This window comes from Hypomesus transpacificus, unplaced genomic scaffold (assembly GCF_021917145.1).
Source record: "Hypomesus transpacificus isolate Combined female unplaced genomic scaffold, fHypTra1 scaffold_184, whole genome shotgun sequence".
Taxonomy (NCBI): Eukaryota; Metazoa; Chordata; class Actinopteri; order Osmeriformes; family Osmeridae; genus Hypomesus; species Hypomesus transpacificus.
Window position 1 is genome coordinate 35,949 of NW_025813733.1, and position 14,342 is coordinate 50,290.

The 14,342-nt window shown below is 42.4% G+C and overlaps 1 protein-coding gene across 1 annotated transcript; it reads left to right on the forward strand.

Annotated features, from left to right (window-relative positions):
• Positions 1 to 3,902: 3,902 nt before the first annotated feature.
• LOC124489182 (paired box protein Pax-6-like) lies at positions 3,903 to 14,342 on the forward strand. Its single transcript, XM_047051868.1, is given in 12 exon segments — positions 3,903 to 3,933; positions 6,962 to 7,092; positions 7,399 to 7,440; positions 7,530 to 7,745; positions 8,394 to 8,525; positions 8,527 to 8,560; positions 11,770 to 11,928; positions 12,049 to 12,131; positions 12,269 to 12,419; positions 12,776 to 12,888; positions 13,194 to 13,335; positions 14,163 to 14,342. Coding segments are annotated over 12 exon segments (1,302 nt in total). The 5' UTR covers positions 3,903 to 3,920; the 3' UTR covers positions 14,249 to 14,342.

The following is a 14,342-nucleotide window of genomic DNA, read 5'->3' on the forward strand; positions in this document are numbered from 1 at the left end:
CTATAAGATATCTTCTACTAAAAGAATATAAGTTATGTAGCCTAATGCTTGATTCAACCGTGCCAGTTTAGTCACGGTGTCCACGGAGTAAACATCGGTGATCCACGGTCTTAAATCTTAAAACATTCAAAAACAAATCGTTAGATTCAGGATTTCAATGGAGTCACGAGATAAAGTTTGAACGTAAAACAAGCACGTCTTCCAATCTCACCAAGAAAACTAACATTAGTCTGGACGAATATTATATAAATAAAAAATTCCTATCCAATGAGTGTTCCAGAGGCAGTGTAGTTTGCACATGGGAATATTCAGGCAGGCGAGGGAGTTGGGTATTTGCATGTGTGGGCTGATTAGCGGGTTGGAAAGACGAGGCTGCCTCCTTCTCTGGCTCTGCCCCGTTTCTCGCTTTGGCTGTGTCGCAGGGGGAAGGCGTTTATAGGGGGATGATGACAGAGGTCGGCTCGCGCTAATGGGCCAGTGAGGAGCAGTGGAAGGAGGCGAGGCAAAGAGCAGAGCAGGAACACATACATTAATACACTTGTTCCATCACCAATCAGCATAGGTGTGTTCTTCCTCCTACCCACACCCCCTTCTCCCACTCTCCCTCCCTCTCTCTCTCTCTCTCTTTCCCACTTTCTCATTCGCTCGCTCGCTCACTCACACACACACGAGCGCACATCTTCGATAACTCCGGTCCTGACATCTGAGTTCACTGTCAATCTCTGTCTCATTCGCAGGGATATCCCCTCCGTCTCCGCACAAGATCACTGGAACACTATTTTTTCATTTTACTACAAAACCCTCACGAGAGACTGAAGTACGTTTCTTCTCTTTCTGTGGTGTGGAGAAATATTTTCTCGAGGACTTTGAAACAGACACAGGATGCCTCAAAAAGGTAAGAAAGTACTTATTCTTTTGTCATTATATTTAGCCTTTTGGTATAATTTAATGAAGAGTTTTGCTTATCGTTACTATTTCTATTAGCAAAGTTAATATTGTTCGTCTTAGTAAAGCTCTTTTTAATATTGATATCATTGTTGAGGTCTGGATTGGGGTCATGACTGGGTTGTTCGCTCGCATACTAGTTTTACAATGCGGCCAACCAGGCCGGCTTTCTTGTTTATTTGATGTGCTCTTAAAAGCTCGATTGTGTTACTGTTTACGGATAGCTTACTTCTTATTTATGACAGCGAAGAGTAAAAAGTCACTTTAGGCCAAGACAGTGATCATCGTGGAGAATGGGGCGCAATGACCCGTTTAGGAAAGGTGTCAGCCTGATTCATATAGGAGAGTCAACCAAGCGCTTGCTCAACAAAAAAAAACGACATACAAGACAACGCATAGCCCGCTTACTATTTTTGTTGTGTTTTTGTGCCAAAGACAATATTCCTGGACTTTTCCCAATCTTCTTTTAGGCTTGATGATAGCGATTAAAATTTAGATCGTACTGCAATTATCGTCCATATAGGCAATCTTGTTAGGCTGTAATTTAAAGTAATTTATTTCCAAACTATGCTAAATGATACTATAACCTAGGCATAGACTAAGTATGATAACATACAAATGTATGCACTAACGCCAAACATCTATTTAAATTGTTTTATTTTTAATGTCTTGTAGTATCTTGTCACTGTTTTTGCCACATACTTTAAAGATACACAATTATTACTATTGCATTGAAGTTTAGTATCGAGAGTAATACTGGGACTAAACTACATTTTAAATTATACATTTACATGATGTTTTCGGTAAATACAGTCCCTTCAAAATAATAACAGCGAATAAACCGGCATTACACTAAGATAACACTAAGATGCTTACTGGATGTAAATGTAACTTCCTACAGAGCCATTGTCCAGATAGTAATGTATTTGTGCATATGAATGTTGTGAACGCAGGATCCAACGACCTGAATAAGCATGTTTAATTAAGCCATTGTTATCACGGATTACTAGAGGAAAGAAATGCAGATTAGACCCTAGTTAACCTCAACACTCAATAAATGATTAACTACCAGGCTCGGGATATAGGATGCAGCTGAGCTGTGGTTACTTTGCGATGTGTCCAGTAAATAAAGTTTCCTGGCCTCTGACCACCGAACTACAACTATGCCCTGCTGATTCTTCATTTTCTGCATTCTGCACTGTACGCTGAACTGTACAAAACGAGTTAGCTAAATGAATAAAATGTAAACATTATTATATGAACGCATATGTATGCTGTTGCTAAGAAACTTTGCGGCCAGCTTGAACGCATAAGAAATCTTCAATTTCTTAGTGTATTCTTCCGGAATTTAATGGGTTGAATACATTATGCATTATATTTTCAACCTAGAGTAGAAAGGGGGTTTATGTCGCCAGTTTTTCCCCGCACAGATTATTTTGATTTGGATAAGATATGACCAGAATTTTTTCGAACTTAAAAATGCTGTTGCCCGTTGACAGACGAACAATATGTAAAGGAATCTTTACATTTAATGGAGGTCGTTTTCTTTTCCACAACAAGAAATGATCGAAAATGTTTAGCTGTCTACTTAGTGTGAGGCGTGTTTCATAAGGTTCGAGGAGAAACAGGCCCACACCGGCAACAAGGTTGTTTTGATGTAAAAGAAGAAAACTAGCTTCCCTTCTCTGGACACTCTCTTAACGGCCTAGTTGAATGGGTTCTTTTTGCGGTCGTCTCTTCCAATTGGAGTCCCCTCTGAGCTGTTGTATCTGTTTAAGAAACCCAAACGGCCGTACCAGCTACACAATTACTTTCAAATATGTATAACGTGAAATTACTTTTCTAGTTCTAAAAAACTGCACCAACAAAACTCACATTGAAGCATGGCCACTAAGGTCACGGTCACCAGTGGTGACACTGAGGTGTCGAGGCGAGGTTGTGTGTGTGTGTGTGTGTGTGTGTGTGTGTGCGCGCGCTGGGGAGTGGGGGAGTGCATGCATGCCTTTGGCTCTTTGTATTCCGGAGCTGTTGTATACGTTTAGTGGGAATCTGTGTAGCTAGTTGTGCAGGCCGAGTTTGCGCCCCGGGTTTGGGTATGGAGGCAGAAAGGGGCGCATTGTTGTAGTCCGGCAGGCTTTGTACACTCGCTTCTACCCCCTCCTGGTTAGTACTTTTACAGAGCAGTGAGGCGAGATAGACAACGTGTGTCACTGTAAACTTTAGACGACAGGCACCAGAAGACGAGGGAAACTAGTACAAACGAATTGTATAGGTTACCAGTGAGACGGATACTCATACCGAGAACACTCTTTAGGTCAAGAAACCAGCCTTTCAGCGGCCATAGAAAACATTGGGCCCCTTCACAAACCATGCAGCAAAACAGCAGGAAACAAAACAATAAAGTAGTTCCCAATCATTTCAGAACACAGGCCCATTATCAATATTTTGACATTAACTGACAATCTTGGCGTACAGCAGGCCTAAGTATTTTGTTCAAATGGACCGGAGTAAAATAGGTTCATAAAAAATAAAAATAAATGCAAAACGATTAAAAAAGAGGCTAATATCTAATAGCAAAATGTAGGCCGCCCGTGGACAACCGTCTTGGGTGTACTAATATTTTGTTTTGCTTTGTCCTATAGGCAAACATTAAGATAGTGAAAACGGCAGATGATTGGCTAAATTGTTTTAAGCGGACAGTCATCTCTGTTTCCAGGCAAGTTTAATACAAAAATATATATGGAGAAATACAGATTAAATTATGTGAAATTTATAATACAGCAACATGGATTTTTTTTCCCACCGTAATATCCGCAAACTTCCTTGAAATACGAAGCGTGATGAGAAACAAAATGTTGTAAAAGCTGCATGTATATGGAACAAGAAACAGTCATCTTTCATCTTAATCATTAGTTTTATCTCCTTATGACATAGAATACCACAACCAAGCTGCGTGGGAGTCTGGCGTTGCTTCGATGATGCAGAACAGTAAGTTGATTTACATACCTATTTTTACTTTTTAAACTTGTATAATATTTACCAGTGCAGAGAAATGCATGTACATTCCTGTCCTATTGTAAGCTAGGCTAGCTGTTTAGCACACGCAAACTTTAACTAAGTGAGATACACAAGAAGTATATCTGATTATATGAGGCAACGCAGTGATTATTTAAAATTAACCGTTAATATACTATTGTACTTGCCTCTGTTCAATTAGATTATGTATTGCCATGATATTCTGACAGACAGCGAGAAAAAAAACAGAGAGAGAGAGACACACACACATAGAGAGAGAGATAATGGAGAGGGTTGGGATGAAGGGGAGATTTGTGTTTCTGCTTGAGTTGGTATTAAATAATTGCACAGCCGTCTGCATTAGCGTTAGAGCAGCCTGCCATGCTGCATACGAGATTAGCAGCGCAAAAAGAACATAGCATGAAACATGAGGAATAGCAATAATGCCTTATGTAGATTAGGGTTCATGAACAGAGTCAGAGTTTCAGTGGGATGTACAGATTATACTAACACAGAATAGCTGTTACAAGGTATACCAAACACATTGCAGAATAACATGAATAATGCACTGCTTTCACCACACTGTGTTGTTATTGTTTAACTTGGCCCACATATGGGTTATTTATGTTGTCTTATCACTGGCTAAGTTAAACATACAGGATAAACATGCCAAATTTTCTCTCTTTCTGCTGGACAAGAGGTGTATGACATCTGTGATGAAGGTGTGTGGAATGATTCTCTCTTGCTTTTCTCCTCACCTTGATGACGTGTGTGTGCTGTACCCTGTGCGTATTTAGTCTAATTACATGTATTTAAAGGGCCCGGGTCAATGGCCATGGTCCATTTTTTTATGACCATGTTACAATGTATGTACATTCAACTGTAATTCTTTACATTATGTGTGTTTTGAATTTCTGGGGATTCTGACAGACAATCCAACCTCCTCGATCAAGAGAGTATATGGCGCTCTCGCTGCGTAATTATCACGCAGAGTGCCAGTAGGCCTCTATTGAGACGTTGTCTTTAACAAGGCCTTATCAAAGCCTCCCTCTGCGCCTGCCGTACCCACGACGGATGTTAATAGGAGGCTCCCTTGTACTGTGATATCTGGTGCGAATTGCCGAGAATATATCACTGGGCCTGGACCTTTGGGTAGTCTAAAGGTCGCGGAGGCCTCGGTGGCTTTTGTGCTAATAACTCCTGGGTGTATATGGTGGGGAGCGTCCAAATTGACACCATATGTTTTCCCATTAGTTGACTTGCAATAGAATACAAGGCGCTTAACAAGCACCAGCGGGCGAGATCGACTCCGCGCGCCGTGGGGAATTGTGCAATGATGAAGACGCATCCTTATGAGAATTGAATTGTGATGTGCTTATCTGACGGTTTTATCGATCCTGTGGGTTTATATTAGACAGTTATAATGTTGTAAATCAGAAATTATCGAGCTACGACCGAGTTTCACAGCGGGCCGCTGTTTACCGTGGTCACAGGCCAATTTGAGAGTAAGAACTCAATTAATTCCACTTAATCCTGGAATTACCAACGGGATGATAATGGATTAACTAATAATCAGGTCCACGTTGGAGGATTTGATACTCATTGTGGCGAAAGAGATGTGGATATTCGGTTAAACAGATTTATTTTCACTCAAAACATCCCATGTTGATAGCTATGGGACTTGCGCGTGGGCACGTTTATGAAGCACATTCCAAGCTGAGATAGCCGACCGTCCACACACAACAGGGGCTGTAGTGGCTCTGAGCATTTGTTGTCAAATACAAACAAGAGAAAAAAAACTGGATGTCAGTTTTAATATGTTAAGATTCCCTGCGCGCCCTTGTGACCGTGCCCGCGCGTAGCCCATGGCCACCTTAAAACGAAGCCTCCCTCGGAGGGTAAAGGAGTTGCGTCCAATTTAGTCTGAGTGATATCCAAATGCAGACAGAAAGGGTCGTTTTATCATGCTACTATTTGTCGTGACGATGCGATTTTCAAAAGCAGAGCGGTGTCATAAAGTGACATGCCTGCCACAAGTGCTCCAACTGATCTTTTCAATTAGCCTTCCATGCATGATCCGAGACGACTTCCGCCTATTTCCAGAAATTAAGCTCAAACTTGACGTGCAGCTAGCTTTATTTTAAAGACAAATGTCAGGCAGCCTCATCATATTTCCCCCTCTTCTATATTTGGAGCTATTTATTGCTAAGGAGCTCGTGCTCCCAGAGTCAATGTACTGTGCGGCAGCACCGGGGAAGGGAGCGGAGGAACGGAGAACAGTTCAGGCACACCGGGGAAGCGTTTGGCCCTCTTGGCTTCAGGTTTGCTACAGCTCACTCTGTGTTTACCGGACTTTCTCACCGAATAGACCTTGCTTTGGAAATTATTTTACAAAGATAATACTAGGCTCGTGTTGTTTTTATTTCACATTGTTTTTTTTAGCATAACGGTGTATGTTGTACCAGTGAAGCGTAACATAGACAAGCTATAGCGCTGTATTTAGCCTCTATCTTTGACAAATTCAACTTTAAGGATTTCAAAAGAAGGTTTTGGGTCGGGTACGTGCTCGCTACTTTGTTGCAGAAAGATGCCGGACACTTCTCGTCTGTATTACTGATTTTACCTCAGTTGGATGGAGCTATTTTGGTTTGGGATCATCCAGCGCTCTGACGTTTAATCGATGCTTTGCATGTGTTGATTTATTGAATTACCGCACAATGATTGTGAACCGGACTGACCCATACTGGACATTCAACTAACCCTATAACTAGCCTACATAGCTTATGCACTGTATATCTTTTCTTCATAAATGCATTGAGTTCATAATACGCCCTTCGATGTTCAGATTTTGTGTTGTTTTTTATTTTATTAATATCTTTATCTAGGCCAATGATAATTATTTTAACATATTTAGCCTATAACTGCTGCTCAGCGGTGCCTTTATTGTAACATTATTTTGCTTTAAAATTGACATAACGGTGCTTCCTTTGTCTCCGTTTAGGTCACAGTGGTGTGAACCAGCTCGGCGGTGTGTTCGTTAACGGTAGACCGCTACCGGATTCCACCAGGCAGAAAATTGTCGAACTTGCACACAGTGGCGCGCGCCCGTGCGACATCTCAAGGATTCTGCAGGTGACACGAGGGCACATTGTTTTGTTTTTATAGAACAGACAACAGCCCTAGATTGATACCTAAACTGTAGCAAAGTGTAATATTACACAAGCTACATTTAGGTTTTGAGTCAGTTTAATAAATACAGGCTACTTAAGATTTAACTACTCATCTTTAAGGCCTGGAAATTTGCCAAACTAAGTGCGATGTAACTTTAAAGGCAAATAACGTATGGGATAACGGCTTAGTTCCTATAAGAACGTGCATTTTAGAAAGTGCATAATCCCTTATCTTATACCATTCAAGGCATATTCTCTGTGTTTATAGAACCATGCTGATGCAAAAGTCCAAGTGCTGGACAATGAAAACGTAAGCTTATCATTGTTTGACGTAATCTTAAAAATTCGCAAATAGTCGTAAATAATGTATGTGAATTGTGTCTTTTGTTTTCTATTAAGGTATCGAACGGGTGCGTGAGTAAGATTCTGGGAAGGTACTATGAAACAGGCTCCATAAGACCGCGAGCGATCGGAGGAAGCAAACCCAGGGTCGCCACACCGGAGGTGGTTGGGAAGATAGCGCAGTACAAGAGGGAGTGCCCGTCCATCTTCGCCTGGGAGATCCGCGACAGGCTCCTATCCGAAGGAGTCTGCACCAACGACAACATTCCCAGTGTAAGTGCATTGACTGTAAGTTATGAGCATGATTTAATTTGCCACATGAAATGCCTTTTCACATGCAATGGACGGTAAGGATGATGGGCAACCAACCATTCAGTCATATGATATTATAGGTACACAGGCCTGCCTGCAACACCCATTACATATTTACAAGACAAGCAACACATAGACTATGTCCATTTGCATACTAATAAAATATTATGCTATATTTTATTGTATCCAATACAAACAACAATTGTTTGTACACCATTTTGCTAATTTCTTGATCAAAATATTGCCAACTTTTTTTTAAAGTAAATCGAATTTGTACAAAAATAGGCAACAATTAAAATACAAATTATTTATAAAATGTTTTTCTACCAAAATATCACAACGTGACTATGCCTTTTAACACCGTTTATAAACAAATTCATTTGGCAGAAAGAAAAAGGCAAAAGTTAGGTGTGAGGCATAAGTGTTAGCCCTCTAGTCAACAGGATAGGCCTAACAGTGTGTACACGTGTGTGTGTGTGTGTGTGCGTGTGTGTGTGTGCGTGTGTGCATGTTGTTACGCATACCTTCACAGCACAGCAACATTCAACATGCATCACACACCGCAACCAAGCCCTTGCTCCCTTCTTGATGTCTTGTTTTGCATTTCAGGTGTCATCGATAAACAGAGTCCTTCGCAACCTGGCTAGTGAAAAGCAGCAGATGGGTGCAGATGGGATGTATGACAAACTGAGAATGCTTAACGGTCAGACAGGAAGCTGGGGCACACGCCCCGGCTGGTACCCCCGGAACCTCAGTCCCAGGACAGCCTAACCCAGGTACGCAGATCCACGATAAACGACCGTATAGGAATCCCGATCGATCCGTTTAATCATGCTGTCAAACGTAGCGTGAGAGGGGAGACTGCCAGCCCATAAGCCGCATGTACAAGGGGCATCGTTGACATTGTTGAAACACTGTTTTGGTTTATATTGAGCAAATAGCATAAACTCTATCGCTTCCTGTGGAAACAGTCAGGGATGAAATGAATTTGCGACAAAACAAGCAGGAATTCAGACCTCATGTCTACACATACATACATACTACACTTACATACATACTACATGTACAGTACATCTCTGAAAACACTGCAGGCTGCTCTGGGTCGGTCCTAAGCCCTTCACCAACACAGTAGTCTGGTGCACACAGTTAATGATTTCTCAAGCAGGTATTGTAAACGCATGCTTTTGATGTCAAGTCACCCAATTAAAAGTAGACGATTAGTGGACAGCCCGTGCGAAGCATAACTTCTAATTAATCGGGCGGTCTCAATGCCTCCTCTGTCCCAGACGGCTATGTGCGTGACAGGCCCCTGATCCTGGTGCTGAGGTGTCCCTCCAACACACCGCATCCTCCCCCTCTTCCTGGTGGGGGAACAGGCCGGAGAGGGCAGTGTGCGGGCGTATCTGTACAAAGGAATGTTTGCCTTCACACGCAATGATCGGTTATGGGAATGGTGCTGGCGGTGTGTAATTGCTCATTAGAGGAAGCTTTGTCTCTGGTTATGACGCCATGTTCGGGGGTCGGGATGGGCCGGGCTCAAGGCCTGTTCAGCGCTGCAGTCCAGGACACAGCAGTCATGCTACATGACTCGAAGGCACACAGACGAGCTGCTGGCGCCGGGCGATGAGGCTTTGCAGCAGAAACTCTTCATAGGGCCCTTGCCTGAAGATTTGACTGAAAATATGATATTTTAAAGTTTGAAATGTTTAATGTTGGAATGCTGCCATCCCCACCACCATTAATAATAATGAGAATAATAATAATAATAATAATATTAACAACAACCATAGGAATACCATTACGACAACAAAAATGAATGGGTAATATAAAAAAAGTGTAATATTAACATTTATGAAAATATTACTGTTTTATTATGCCTAATAATAACAATACCACAATCATAGTAATAATAGTAATAATAATAGGGTAGCCTATTATAATTATTATGTGTTGATTTCAAAATAGCATCATAGGCCCACAAAAAATACTGTCTCTTAAACAAAATTCCCTTTTAGAATTATTGATTTCCATCGCTACTCAAATCCAGGGAAGATTGAGACAGGGACGTCAACGTAGTCTCAGACTAGAAATTAATTTAAGCTGGCCTCCACGCCCGAACCGTAAGGCGACGTGAGGTCTCTGAGGAAAACGAAATATGGTCCACGTCTGGCAACACACGAGTAACAGTTGCAAAAAATAATGGCTACAAGTGGCGTGACAGGGCCCAGAAGGAGACAGCTATATCCAGGGAAGAAGAATAAAACTCAACGGAGACATTTCTTTCTTCTCTTTCTTTCGTCGTGTTCGTATAGGCAAAAGCCCTAAATCCAGTCTATAGGATTTAGACGCTGTTTTCATTTTAAGCGTTTACTTTGGTGTTTTGATCCAGCCTGGTGCTGCACTTGGTGCGGCAGCTCTTTTGGTGCTGTTCCGCTTCACTGACTGAGACACCGAGATACTAAAGAATTAGTTCATTTTCCAGAGCTTTTATGAGGAAAACAAATCCCAAATCTTGCGTCAGTGGGTCTGGCAGACGGATAATAAGCAGCACCTCTCCTTGGGTTTTTTTTCTTGCGAGAAAGACATTGCGTCGGCACGGTTAAAACATTTTTTATTAAAAAATATTTTTTACATTATTTGTAGGCCTACGTGTTCAGGTTTTTGGAAGAATACACCGTTTGTTTACTCTAACATATTCTCATAAAGTCTAAAGTCGATTAAAATAGCCTACTGCTATGCAACATTTCAATTAACAATAATCCACCGTCGTCTCCAGCACCCATGGCCCCATTCATTTGATTAATTCAAACATTATCAATGTATCGAAAAATGGTAATATTGTGACTTCTATTGTAAGTATCTTTTAAGATGTCGATGTCTTGGCCCTACACTTCAATTCAACGACCAAAAATATGCATGCTAACGATTCTTCTCGATGCTGCTTAATTTCACATTAACCTCTCGGTGTGATAATGATGTCCAACAACAAGACAGGCATTAGTCGATAAGCCTCGCCCTGTAGCTGAAGTCCCTATAGGCCCACCACGGATAACCAGGAGCAGTGAATAGATTGCCCCTTATTTAGGTTGTTCAGGAGGTTGCATGCTCTCTCCTCACTCATTTGTTTCCAATTGAAGACAGAAATCCTGACTGGCGTTTAGCTGGCCGGGGGACGTGATTAATGATGGTAGTGGATAAGGGTTAACACACTGGTCTCAAAGCTCTGTTGACTGGGCTCCTCGTGCGCACAATGCCAAAGCACTATACGCGCGAGAGAGAGAGAGCAAGCGAGAGAATCCTTTTGTAGTCTCCTTCGATTGTTTTCCTCTACCGCCCCCCCCCCCTCTCCTCGTCTCCATCTCAAGATATTCTGCCCACGAAGAGTTTGCTGGTCGCCTCTCGCTGTGTCCATAGTTTAATGGTTTCCCTTACCCCTAACGGTATTGTATCTTTGTGAAAGGCGGTTTCTTCCATTCAAGAGTTTGTGGTCAGCTCAATGGCTATACTAACGCCCATATGGGGACGGCCATTGAGACATCGTTGTGCTCTTAAAAAGGGAAAGAGTTGGGGTTTTAAAACATTTCAGAGGGTATGAAAGGAGCTCCCCATCTTGTCACATTTCTCTCAACCCTTTGAGCAGATTTACTATTGTTTCGGGGTGATAAAGGATCGAAGTTGGTGCAGCGATTGCTTAGCAAGGGTATTTTTTCCCACAATATTTTACAAATAACTGATCTTTTAGGCTATTGATGTGGGCATATTAATGAGCCAGAATTAGCCTGGCTTAACGGTAATATACCTGGACTAAATGCAATGGAACTTGAACAAACAAAAATGTAAAGAAAGGCTGTATCCTGTCGAACGTGGTTTTGTTATGTGCCCATTTAATTTAAACGAATATTTCTTAGGCCTATATTGTAGGCTACTTGTCGATACATTCTAACTTAATTTTAAAGTGAGTGTATCTTTACTGATTATTTTGTAGATGGTTGCCAGCAACAGGACGGAACTGGAGAAAACACAAACTCTATCAGCTCCAACGGAGAGGATTCAGACGAGACGCAGATGCGACTGCAGCTCAAGAGAAAGCTACAGAGAAACCGCACTTCATTTACTCAAGAGCAGATTGAAGCACTGGAAAAAGGTGAAATTTTACAACCAACCCCTGTTTTCATTGAACAAATACCCGAATAGAGGTTCAAGACATGCTTGAATTAAAGCTCTTTTATTATATTTAACTAACTATTTCCGTCATGGATTTCAGAATTCGAAAGAACACATTATCCTGACGTCTTCGCAAGAGAAAGACTAGCAGCGAAAATCGATCTGCCGGAAGCAAGAATACAGGTGAGAGACGTCTTAAATGATCTGATTGGCTTATGCCTACATGTCCAACGTAATGCGTACCCATATTTTTAATTATTTATTTTCTGCGTAATCATGCATTATCTGCGGCTAACGTTTGGCTGATGTGGCGCGCGCAGGTATGGTTCTCCAACAGAAGAGCGAAGTGGAGGCGCGAGGAGAAACTGCGGAACCAGCGTCGGCAGGCCAGCAACTCCTCAAGCCACATTCCCATTAGCAGCAGCTTCAGTACCAGCGTGTACCAGACCATGCCCCAGCCCACCACACCCGGTAGGTCCAGGACAGGGTTTTGTAGAGCCTGTCGTTTGTTGGAGTTTGTTGAGGTAGAAGTACTCAATAATATTATCATTCTGTCAGGAGTAAAAATAAATAAAATCTTAAAATAACAGGTGATTTACTTTTAATAATTAATATTTTAGACTTTTTCTGCATAGTCAGTAATTCAACCATGACAGGTAAACAGTAGAACTGAACCACCCGAACAGCTCGTGAGTCTAGACTCATCCAGCTGTCAGAGAAAGCGTCGTTTCGCGCACGCGATATTTGACTAATGAACACCACTTGTTGCACCGTTGGAATGTACGACTTTGACAGTTCTGTAACCGCATTCTCCCTCCCGCCCTCAGTGTCGTTCACGTCAGGGTCGATGCTGGGCCGACCTGACACAGCTCTCACTAACACGTACAGCGCTCTGCCTCCCATGCCCAGCTTCACCATGGGCAACAACCTACCTATGCAAGTGAGTGAACAACCAGCTCAGCTGTCCTGTGGGCCTTTTCTCTTGTGTTAAAGGACATTCATATCTGCTCCTGTTATGGAGGGAAAAAAAATGAACGTAAAAAAAACCTATACAACGCAAAAAAAAAAAAAAAAACATTATTTGTATGAGCAATACTGTTTGCTGTTACAAGGGGGAACAAAGCTATGATGGGATTTCTCTAAATTCTAGAGTGGTACCTGTATTCAGGCATAGCTGTGAGTATTTCTGAGCTGAGGAGCGGAGTTGGCCAAGCTAATGTATAAACATTCTCTCCCCGTCTATAGCCCAGCCAGGCCTCTTCATACTCCTGCATGCTGCCTACCAGCCCGCCTGTGAACGGGCGCAGCTACGACACTTACACCCCCCCTCATATGCAAGCACATATGAACAGCCAATCAATGACCACTTCTGGTCCCACCTCAACAGGTAGGCAGAAAGTTCATTGTTTACAAAACATGCTTGGCCATTTTATTTAAAGCAAACCAGTCACTTGTGATTGAAATATGCCTTCATTCTCCCCTTAGTTAGGTGGTACTGCATAGCTACATACACCATGTTCAATGTATGGCATCTTGTATCACGATACTCTGCAAAAAGACGAATAAAAACCATTCAAAAACCAACTCCTGGTCCAACACGCTGTATAGATCAGTACCTGTACATCACACATCATTCTCCCTAACCATCTAATTGCACGAACGAAGTTCATTCCATTCCAACTCAATGCCATCTTGTCACATTAAGCACGCCAGCCCCAAGTTCAGTTCCACCCCATTAGAGAGCTGTTATGGAGGGCCATACATACTGCTCAGAGTCATGAGGAGTTAATCATGCATAGCATCGTTTCCTCTCCCTCAAATTGCTAATTAGTTTGATTCATGTGCTGTTGTTCCCTCCCCATTTAAACACCAATGCTGAGGTCCCAATCTGTCTACCTAGCGTATTAGGCTTACTGTCGCCCCTGTCTGTGACAAAGTCATAACAATTTTTGCTCATATAACTGTTCTCAGCCGTGTAAAAACATTGATCTGAATCATTTAGAGCTCTGCCACTCCACTGTGGCGACGCTTCCTGATACTGAATATCTAGGTGGTTACGCCACGCGTGCTTGGTGCGATATCATCAAACGTCAGTCGGTTACCGTAACCAACTACTGTTACGGTAACCGACTCTCCTGATTAGTGTCAGGTTTTAAGAGTTCCTGGAAGCTGACCTGTGTTGCTATGTGTCTCTGTTGCTATGTGTCTCTGCAGGACTCATCTCTCCTGGAGTGTCTGTCCCAGTGCAGGTCCCAGGGGCAGACCCTGACATGTCTCAGTACTGGTCAAGACTTCAGTAGAGAGAAGAGCTACTTCACCCTCTAACTGCCCCCACCCCCCCCGCCACCCCCCCTTGGCGGTTCCCCGCACGAGGAGCAGAGACGAGGAGCAGAG